This window comes from Lucilia cuprina, chromosome 3, assembly GCF_022045245.1.
Source record: "Lucilia cuprina isolate Lc7/37 chromosome 3, ASM2204524v1, whole genome shotgun sequence".
Lineage (NCBI taxonomy): Eukaryota > Metazoa > Arthropoda > Insecta > Diptera > Calliphoridae > Lucilia > Lucilia cuprina.
Genome location: NC_060951.1, coordinates 57,493,867 through 57,505,121, shown reverse-complemented (window position 1 = coordinate 57,505,121; position 11,255 = coordinate 57,493,867). Strand labels below are relative to the sequence as shown.

The 11,255-nt window shown below is 29.1% G+C and overlaps 1 protein-coding gene across 1 annotated transcript in view; it reads right to left on the bottom strand.

The window, feature by feature from the left end:
- The window catches only part of LOC111678723 (programmed cell death protein 4), a 29,702-nt gene that overhangs the window by 9,230 nt on the left and 9,217 nt on the right, over positions 1-11,255 (bottom strand). The window contains exons 2-4 of the mRNA XM_023440140.2: positions 8,156-9,258; positions 7,606-8,033; positions 7,344-7,483 (exon numbers count right to left, since the gene is read on the bottom strand). Of these exons, the coding sequence (XP_023295908.2) occupies positions 7,344-7,483; positions 7,606-8,033; positions 8,156-8,972 (1,385 nt within the window). The 5' untranslated portion in view covers positions 8,973-9,258. The remainder of the gene's footprint in view (positions 1-7,343; positions 7,484-7,605; positions 8,034-8,155; positions 9,259-11,255) is intronic.

The window sequence follows — 11,255 nt, the reverse complement described above, 5'->3', positions numbered from 1 at the left end:
TTTTTTCCGACTACTTTAGAGTTTTTAACTCTTTTCAGCTTTTTTTTTTTAATTTTCGACTATTTTTTACTTTTTCTACTTTTTTCGACTACTTTCGATTTCTTTCGACTTTTTTTGACAACTTTTTTGTAATTTTTTCGAGTTTTCAGACTATTTTAAAGTTTTGGAGTTTTTTTCTACCTTTTTAAATGTTCGACTATTTTAGACTTTTTTCTACGATTTTCGAGATTTCGACTTTTTTCGACTTTTCGACCTTTTATGGATTTTCCACTTTTCGACTTTATTTATAGACGTAGTCGAGTTAGACCTGGTTCACACTGGGAAACTTTTTTGGGAAACTTTTGATTTTTGTGTGAGAGATAGAGAAAGAAATATCAACCATCTCCTTCTCTCACACACAAAATCAAATGTTTCTCAACAAAAGTTTTTCAGTTTGAACCAGGTCTTTTTTCGACAAAAAGTCGATTCGATTATTGGAAAGAAGATTAATAGAACCCTAGTGCCCTTAAATTGGAAAAGACAAGATCTTCAACTTTTTAAAAAGTCTTGATTTGTTCTAAACGACAAAGTCGACTTTTAGTATTTTATAAATAGTCGACTTTTCGACTTTTTCGATTTTTTTCGACTTTTTGACTATTTTTTACTTTTTTGAGTGTTTTCGGACTATTTTAAAGCTTTTAACTTTTTTCCACTTTTTTTAACTATTCGACTATTTTTTACTTTTTTTCGACTATTTTCGATTTCTTTCGACTTTTTTTAACTATTTTTTTTAATTTTTTCGAGTTTTCCGACTATTTTAGAGTTCTGGACTTTTTTTCCACTTTTTAAAAATGTTCTATTATTTTTGACTTTTTTCTACTATTTTGGAGTTTTCGACTTTTTTCGACTTTTTACGTCTTTTTTCGACTTTTCCACTTTTCGACTTTTTTTGACTTTTCGACATTTTTCGATTTTCCACTTTTCGACTTTATTTATAGACGTAGTCGAGTTAGACCTGGTTCACACTGGAAAACTTTTTTGGGAAATTTTTGATTTTTGTGTTTGAAAGAAAGAGAAAGAAAAATCAACCATCTCCTTCTCTTAAACACGAAATCAAAAGTTTCCCAGTGTAAACCAGGTCTTAACGACTTTTTTGGAACAAAATAGTCGACTTCGATTTTTCGACTTTTTCGAAAAAAAAAGTCGATTTGATTATTCGAAAGTCGATTAATAGAACCCTAGTGTGAAGTGCCTTTAAATTGGAAAAGACAAGATCTTCAACTTTTTAAAAAGTCTTGATTTGTTCTAAACGATAAATTTGTGTAGTAAACTATTTTTCCAAACACGCCTAATGTTCAAATTTATTATGTACTACAAATTCTAAATAATAAATGTATATACAATTAAATATTAAATAATTTACCGGCTTAAGAAGAAAAAAAGAAGAAAAAAAACACGAAATAAAACAGACAACAATAATAAAAAATTTCTCATAAAAAAACAATAATAATTATTATATAAAAAAGTCGGACAAAATAATATCAGCTGCAACAATAGTCAAAACAACCACAATAATAATTTGTCTAAATTAAAAATAATTCTTTAGCTTATGCAATAATTGTGGAAACAAAATTTGCCGGTATATAGTATTTTTTCTTCTCTAACGTGTTTGTTGATTTATTTATAATTATCTATTAATTTTATGTATTTAACCCCCCTTAAGAGTTTTGAATAAAAATCTAAAAAGAAATTTACTTTTTAGAAAAGTTATTGTAATTTTATTAAAAAAAAACATATTTCTTTAGATTTTCATTTATTAACACTTTTTAAAAAAAATTCGTAAATTATTATTTTGCACATTTGTGGGTTAATTTTGGTATTCGTGTGTATGACTAGACTGACTCGTTTTCTTAATGTTTGATGGTGTTATTTATTTTTATAATCATTTTATTTTCTACGACGCAATTTTTTGTTTATATATATACTTTTTTTTCTTACTTTATCTTATATTTTTTATTTATTGTTTATTATTTGTTTATGTTTTTAAATGCTATTTTTGCCGGTTTTTTTTTTAATCAGATGTTATTGTTTATAAACTTTAACAATAAAGCATGTATTATGTATTTATAAAAAAAATAACAAGATAAAACCAAATTGGGTGTGTTTTACGTGATAGGCTGAATTTTTAATATTTTAATACAATTATTAAAAAATATATTAGTTTAAAATAAACAACTGGTAGTATTTATTATGTTTAAATTTTAAACATAGTTAATAAACAAAAAATTATGGTACGTATCAACACATTGTCTTTATTAAAAATCCGCCTATTTTCCTTTGAAAGTTTATATGAATGTCAAAGTTTTTCAATCCCCTAATGAAATTTCGATCTTTTTCCCTCAAATTGTTAAAGTTTTTCATGCAAAATTTGAAGATATTAAGGACGAGTTTTTGATTATTAATTGGAATCAAATTCCAATTAATAATCAAATTAGTTAATCTAAAAATCAATTGATTCTGATGTTAATCCCATTTAATGTTTTTGAGTACAAGATTAAACTTCGTAGTGTTGCCATACGAAACAACAGAAAACGTCACTGTTCGTTATCAAAACACGCATATTTTATGAAGAAGAAGAAGGCAATTGTAAATGTAATATGAAAATAAATGAAAACTTAAATTTAAAAGAAAATAATATATTGTAAAGTCCATATAATTTATTCTAATCGATAAAGCAATCAATTCAGTGTTTCTTTTAGTAAAAATTGTATTAATTTTTTTGCATCAGCTGTTTACACTTTTGCATTTCTTGCTCAAGTTCAAACCACCTCCATTGGGCTAGAGGATTATTTTTAATTTAATCCCTAATCCTTGACCTTCGGATTGGCCCTAACTCTAACAATTTCTTAGATATACGAATTTTTCTATTTTACTCATATGGGAATTTCAGAGCCATCCGCTCTTTTAGCTAAAATTTTTCAAATTAGTATGCAATTCTTGTATTTTATTCATTTGAAGAGAAAAACCATAATCTATGGGACATGTCTGTGATTGATATGGTATTAAAACAGCCAGAGGCACGAATGAAAGACTCTCTCTTATTTACGTCTATATTAGATAAAGCCGCAAGTTCATGCAAGGTTGGACTGGCTATAAATTCAGTCCTGATATTTGCAGGGCTGGAGGTATTACGCCCCCATTGTCAGTTTGCCAATTTATTAACCAAAACGTTTGCATGAATGTTAATGTTATTCGTGCAAAGATTCTAACTGTAATAGTTTCCTAGACACTAATGTGGTTCCGATTCTAAGATATGCAGATTTAATATTTTCTTTATATGGAGGATGTTATAAGTAAATCTATGTATTTAATTTACATGGGAGGTACATCACATCCCTGTTACTAGTCCGTCAATTTAACATTCAAATGTAAACTTGAATGTCATGGTTCTTCATATAAATTTGGAAAATATAGCTTCAATAGGTTCACAGATATAAAAATATTTGTATTTAATTCATATGGGAGGTGCCACGCCTCCTTTTGATAGTCTGGTTATTATCTCCAAAATGATTTATTTTATCTCCAAAATTGTTTATGTTGCTAGTACAAAATTTGAGAATTCCAGCTCTGATGGTTTCCTAGATATACGAATTTTTGTATTTAATTCATGAGTGAGTGAGCCCTCTACTTTTAGTCCGTCCATTTTGTCTTTAACTATTATAATGATAATGAAGTCGTTTCGTTAGGATTATTTTCTCAGATCTACTGTTTTAACATCTCCTTTATATGGGAGGTTTCACACCACCTACCGGCACTTCGACTTTAGCTATTTAAGTATCTGAAATTATGACATCTTTGGGGTTACTTTGTAACTCGTTTCGAAAGAAAAACATTTCAAATTTGTATGTTAAATACATTGTATTTCGAAAACTTTTTCTTTCGAATCGAAATACGGAGTAACCCCCCTGGCCACGCCTACGAGATATAAAGGAAGATTCTGCGAAAACATCAATAGGTCTAGACGTTTAAAAGCGCACTTTACACGATCACACTTTACATACGTAAAGTCTAATGAAAACGTAAAATGAAATTCTATTCGTATAACAAAAAGAGGATAAAAGTCGTATGATTAATATTTTTGGTGTTCACAAGATTGGTATAAAACAATAACAAAGTAAGATGGAAACAGCTGTTTTACTTTTTTGTATGTTTTTACAAAAAAATACATCACTGACGCGATTTGATTGTTTTTTTGATAATTTAAAAAAATGAAGAGCGCCATACGATTGTCAAATGTTCTATCCGTATTTTCTCGAAATATGTGATGCTTGTGTGCTCTTGTGAAGCCGATACTAAAACTTGATTCTTTTATATATGTACATACATATATAGATTTGAAACTTTACTATATCCCTCTAATTTATTTATCAATTTTACTGTAATTTCCCAAACACATTTGTTTTCAATGTTATTTGAGTTAAATGAAATTGCAAGTGTTTTTTTTTATTTCATTTATACATGTTTTATATCATAAAGTACTTTCGATCAATTATCTGTTAAATTTCTTTCGACATTTGATTTGTTTACTCGCTCATCCATAAAATTAGTATATAACAAGATTATATTTATTTACTTTTATATATATATTTTTTTGCATATATAAGACAAGTACTTGAGTAAACAAAAAATGGGTCATAGTTTTATTATATTTACAAATAAGTAATTTACAACATTGTTTTTATACATATATAAATAAAATCCCGTCTAGTTTGCAGTTTAATGCCTTTCATTTAGTGATAATAATATTAAATTAAAAAAAAACACCACCCCAAGGTGATAAGAAAAATTAAATATACTATAATAGTTGAGAATAAAAACAGATGTTATATTTTTATTATTATTTAAACCTTTAGGGGACGTATTAGTAATGTAAAGTATTGAAGAAATGGTCCTTCAAAACTTTATATGAAACTAGTTTGTTTAGAGACAATTATGCTTGCGAAAATAATCCTGCTAAATTTAATTGCTCTAAGAGCAGTTTATTTTTATTTGTTGGTTTTGCTCATATAACAAACAAGTGATTTTCTAAGAAATGGTCCTTCGAAATTAGCCTTTAGGGGCGTATGAGTAATGTAATATAAAAATGAGATGGTTTTCGAAAACTTTAAAATTATTAAAATAAAATTCCATATGATCCTTCGAATCAATATCACGAACAAGTGATCTTTAATTTCAAATAAAATAGTCGAATTAATAGAAAAACACACAGCAAAAATTGTATTAGTTCCACAAGTAGTTCTACAACGCATGATTATAGCCTGGTACTCGTTCTACTTTGGCCTTGAGACCAAGATATTTGTTCGAAATGGTCACCTTTGGAACTGGTTATGAGGAAGCCTTATGTAGTCGGCACTCATTCTTTGGAATGGTTCAGGAACTAGTTCTTTAATTAATGATTTTTGTTCGAATTTGTCAACTTCGGAACTAGTTCTAAAATTTTTTTTAACCGATTCCAAGAAGTTTTTCAGAACTAGTACGCTTTCCATTGAACTAGTGTAGTATCAATGTATAACACCGTCCGACAAAAAGAGAAAAAAAATCGTTAGACATGAACCGGATGATATATGTCTGATGCTATAAATTTAAGGGAAAAAATCTGCGTTTTTAGTTTTTTATTTCGTGATCCTGTGTCCTTTCAAAGGGCCTTCAAATTTTTTTTGCAAAAAATATTTTAAAACACTTTTGCTATTCAAACAATGTCAAATTTAACGTCAATCCAACAAGAAGAGTTGGGAAATATTTTGTCTTATTTTGAAAAATGTACTTTTTAAAACTTCATTTTAAAAGGACACAGGATCACGAAATGAAAAACTAAAAACGCAGATTTTTTCCCTTAAATTAATAGTTTCAGACGTATATCAAACTCTAAAAGAGTATTTAGAAGTATTTAAGAACCATAACAATGTTCCGAAGAACAGGTTCCAGAATTAATTAATGGCGTCATCATTAGTTCCAAGTTTGTTGTTTAAGAATCTGAAGTGGTTCTACTTGCACTCGTTCTAGAACTAGTTGTTTTTAGAACAAGTTCTGAAATTTTTCCTGGAAAGTAACATTAATGTTCATTTAAGGTTCCTAAAGATTTCGAACTTTCATACAATCGTGTTGAATAAATATGGACCATTGCAGCACAAGTTTAATTAAGATCTTTTATAAAATCAGCTAATTTCAATAACGAATTTCATAAAATGTTTTAAAATAGAACCTATACTAGTAATTGAGAATTAAAACAAATTTAGTTGATCTTTAGAGGACGTGTTTTATTATATTATTTTAATGCTCTTACATAAAACCAGCATGATTGTACGATCAAGTAATTGTGCAAGTCGATTGAACATGTATGGGGTTGTGGTGCAATTGTGCCATCTAATTGTGTGACATCCAAAATTAATTTGATATTTTTATGATTGTGCCAGCATGCTTGTACTGTGTATAGGTAAATTTACTCATACAAATAAAAATTTTTGAGCAATAATCAAAGTTTGTCTATGAAATCAAAGAGAAATTTATTTTGGGGATAATTATTATATGCCTACGGTCAGTTTCATGCTTAAATGAATGTTGTACAAGCATGCTGGTGTCATATATATTTTAAACATGACAGCACGATCAAAATATTGTGCCAGAATGCTGGTGTTGGGCAACCTTTAAAAGGGTTAAAAGTGTTTGTTTTGTATCGCCAAACAAACTGATAAGAACGAACATTTTTGCATTTATTATGAATTTCAAAATCCCTACTTATAAAGTTACACCTTATTAAGAAATTTGTTTATACAATCTAATAAAAAAAGATTAAATATAATTGCAAAATATTAAGTAAACAATGAAACTTTTATTATAAAATATATTGAGAATTTTTCAACTGTTTTGCCATATATTTTTTTATAAAATTGTATTCGCTGATGTAGTACCTTCAAACAAATCCCCTGTATTTAATCATTTATTAAATGAGATTAATTTTATGTTTTAAAGGAGGAGTGTTATTTGCAGTAATACAACAAAAGATTAAAGCAAATAAGCTTATAATTGAAGGAATTATAAAATTAAAAACTTTTTATAAGAAAATAAATATTAAAGACCTCAAACTAATTTAGTATTGAGAAACTTCTTTATAATTAATTTTTAAATGGAATTAAACGTAATTCACACTTTTTTTAAGGATTTTAACAGATTGATAATAAATTGTTAACTAATTAATAAAGAAATTGATACAAATTGCCACAATTTTTTAATATTGTTCAAAGAATAACAATTTTTAGGAAATTATGCAAAAAAACTTGTTAAATAATAAAATATAAAACACTTACCGAGAGGGCATGTTACTTAAAATCTTATCAGTTATAAAACCAGCACGATTGCAACGTTCCACAAAACGATCTAATATAATATAAGCAAGTGGCACATCCAAAACAATGTCAGCCATATCATCAAAAACTCGCATGAAACCCTTTTAAAGAAAGAACAAGGACAAAACAAAAACAAATTTAATTTATTATAATTTTATTTAATATGATTAAAAACAATTTATATAAATTAACTAAAAGTAAAATCTTCTTTTTAACAACTTACCTGTTCCATACCAGCTGGAAGTACCAAACAAGCTTTATCCAATGATGCCAACAATTCACACATTGCCTCTTCGGTAGTTTGAGACAATGATTCGAGAGTCATAACGACCGACTCATACACCAACTCATGATGGAAATGAGGAACTTCAAGGGCGCGTAGGCAACGATGAGCCTCTTGTATATCACGTGATGACAAATACTCCTTTAAGAGCAAAGTCATTTGTTTAGTTATAGTTTTGACGGGACGCAATGGACCGCCCATGCCCCAGACATTATCCAAATGGGCCCAACCCTGTTTCATGTGCAATAGGGTGTCGGCACGACGTATAGCTGTCATGGCATGTTCATTTAATTCACCATGATCGGAAGGTTTGGTGATAAATTTCGGTGGAATACAATCGTCAGCGACGGCACGGGCTAAAAAGTTGCCTGAGATGGAAGGAAGGAGAAAATATGGAAACAAATGTATTTAAAGCAAAATAAATAAAATATTTGTTAACATTTAACCTAAAATAAAATAAATGTACACATGAAATGCCTAATATTCTTACCCAATATAGTTGGAGCTTCTGGAGTATCCAAAGTTAAATCGGGTAAATTTTCCAATAAAATTTCAAAACCCTTTTCAATATCCCGTCCCGTTATAACACGTCCATAGAGATCGGATATCAATACCGAAGTCATTTCACGCTGAGAATCTTTATGATCCAAAGCAATTTCCACTATAACACTGGTAACGTAAGGACGCAAGAATCCTGTTAGGATCTCATCTAAATTAACAGCCACCTCATGGGTATCACCATGCTCGTAGTATTCCAAAATAATAGGCTCAGCCAATTTGAAAAATTCTTCGGGTGTTAGTTCCGGAATGACTTCAGTTAAAACAATATTCTGATCATTAGTCTCACTATCATAGTTGGGATCATTTTCATCTTCATACAATTCCTCCAAGGCCTCTGAGCCGGGTAGACCCCAGACACCTTTACCGCCAGCACCACCCTTTTTCGGTAAGCCACGACCATAAGCGGTACGTGAACGACGACTATTCTTCCAACGACGATGGGGTACAATGTAATCTTTGGCATTACCATTCATAGCAGCAGCAGTCAACCCGGCGGCGCCATTGGTTTCACCACGACTATTTTGTCGTTGTATAAGACGTTTAGCTTTACGCTTAATACGTCCATCATGGCCATCTGCTACGCTATGTGGTTTCTTCATTAAACCATTTTGGCTCCTGGGCGAACCCGAGCTGCCATTAAGCTCCACAGCCTTAATGTCACCATTAAGCTCACGTTCAACGGAGCTTTCGCGTGAACCATCACTACTGCCGGCATAACCGTTTTGACGTGCAGTTTCAACCTCCATTTTGTTTTTGAACTGTTAGTTACTGTTCTTTTTTTTAGTTTTTGTGTTTGTGTTTTTGTTGCTTTAGGATATTAACTTATGGAGACAAGTTGTACTAGATATTAAGCAGGTGCTAAATGCTTTTTTTTTTTGTTTTCTTAATGAGTTTTGTGCTTTTTTTTGTCAAATTATATACAAAAGGTAGAGCAGAGCAAGTAAAGCAAGATTTTCTTAAGAAATCAGTTTACTATGTCTTCGTCTAACCTTTTTTTTCAGTACAGGAGCTTTTAGAAATCCAGTTTTAAAACTGCAATAGAAAATTAGAAAAACAATTATAGGAAATTAGGTTAATTATCTATATATATATAAAAGAGTAGCGTTACTGACTGCTGACTGATTCATCATCGCACAGCTCAAACGGCTGAACCTAGAATCATGAAATTTTGACAGTAGATGTGTTGGTTGGTTATGTAGATCCACTTAGGAGGGATTTTTGGAAATTTGCACATTTACGGGTAAAAAGGGGAAAAACGGTTAAAACAGGTTTTCTTAAATATCTTACATAATATTAGTGATATCTACTCTTAAAATGAGCAGATGGGTGTCTGGTACTTTTTTGAAATTCGTACTTTTAAGGGGTAAAAATGTGTAACAAAGGTGATTTTGGTACCTTTTTCAGCCCTTTATAACTTTTAAACTAATTAACATAATCAAATTTTTCTAAAAATTTTGGATACATCTCTCAAAATTATGAGACACCTGTTTCGTACTTTTTTTAAAATTCAGTCCTTTTTGGGTGTAAAAGGGAGAAAACTGTGTTTATGGTACTTTTTTTTAGCACATTAAGAAAACTTTTTCGGTTTATTGAATTATTCATATTAAATTACGGACTAACTCTGTAATATTTATTGTAATAAAATTGTTGCTATTTCACTGGGTAAAAAAGTACAAAAAAGGGGAAAAACGGGAAATTTAATTTTATTCAAACTCATTGAGCCAACTTTTATAAAATTTCAAAAAGTAGTTTATTTACTCACAGAAAATAAGCTTTTGGTATATTATTTTGGAATTCGAGTACTAAATTCGAGTAAATTGTTTGGTACCTTTTTTAAAGCACAATTTTTCTGAAATAAATGAATGCAGATTTGAATCGTTTGAGTTTTATCTGTGGTATATATGTAGATTTAAATACGAAACATTTTGTAAACTTAATTCTCGAAAAAGTATACTTCTAAGCGAAAAGGGGAAACATTGTACTATTTTTATTAGTATTTTCCACTTAGGTAAAATTTATTACATTTTTGGTACTTTTTCTTCCTTCAAATGATACTCTATGTATGTTCTTTAATAATGAACTCAAAATACATGATTATTAAACATACACGAATAAGATCCTTTAAGAGACATAAGATCCTTTAAGAGACAACTTTTTAGTACTTTTTATCTCATAAATTGTCCTTTTTTAATTTTTTAAAATATTCAACCTAGGAACATAAATTTTAACATACATGGTTTTGACTGAATAATATTCTGTAAGTAGGAACTATTTGGTACTTTTTTATTCTTCAAATGGATTCTTTATAATGGTTAAATGGAACACACGGTCCTTATTAAATGAGAATTTATTGAGAGAGATCTTTGTACTTTTTCGTTTTTCCGATGGTAATTTTTGATATTTTTACGATATTGAACATAGTTAGGGTAGCGAAGCACCCAGGGTATGCTAGTTATGTATAAAGTTTTGAGTTTGAGAGGAAATGTTATAGAACGAACATTTTTAAGACAATTTCAGCTGTTCGAATATATAAAGTTTTTGATCATTTAAAACATCCTAAGGATTTCATTATATTGAATTTCTTTAACTATAACCATTTAAATAAATAAATTGGCCATGTTTTTTTTTTGCAATTTATTTACTTTTCTAAACAATGTATTGACAAAACAACATTGTCTATCTTTAGAAAAAATAAAATATTTAGTACATTTTAAATAAACAACAATATGTTTTGTGTAAACAAACAACTTTTGCAAGAACTAAATAAATTTCATTGCACTTTCAATAGAGTAAAATGCCACCAACAATATAATGCCCAAGACAAGACAAGAAAAAAAGGTAATTCAACTCAAATATCTTGAAAAACAATACGATACAAAAATATATTAACGACAATCGAAGTCAACAACAACGATACACAATACTAAATGCATTGTACCAGTTGCCATTTTATTTTTATTTTATATTTTATGCTTTATTTTCAGTTTTATTTTATCTAATAGAATTGCAAAGTGTTGTAAAATATTATA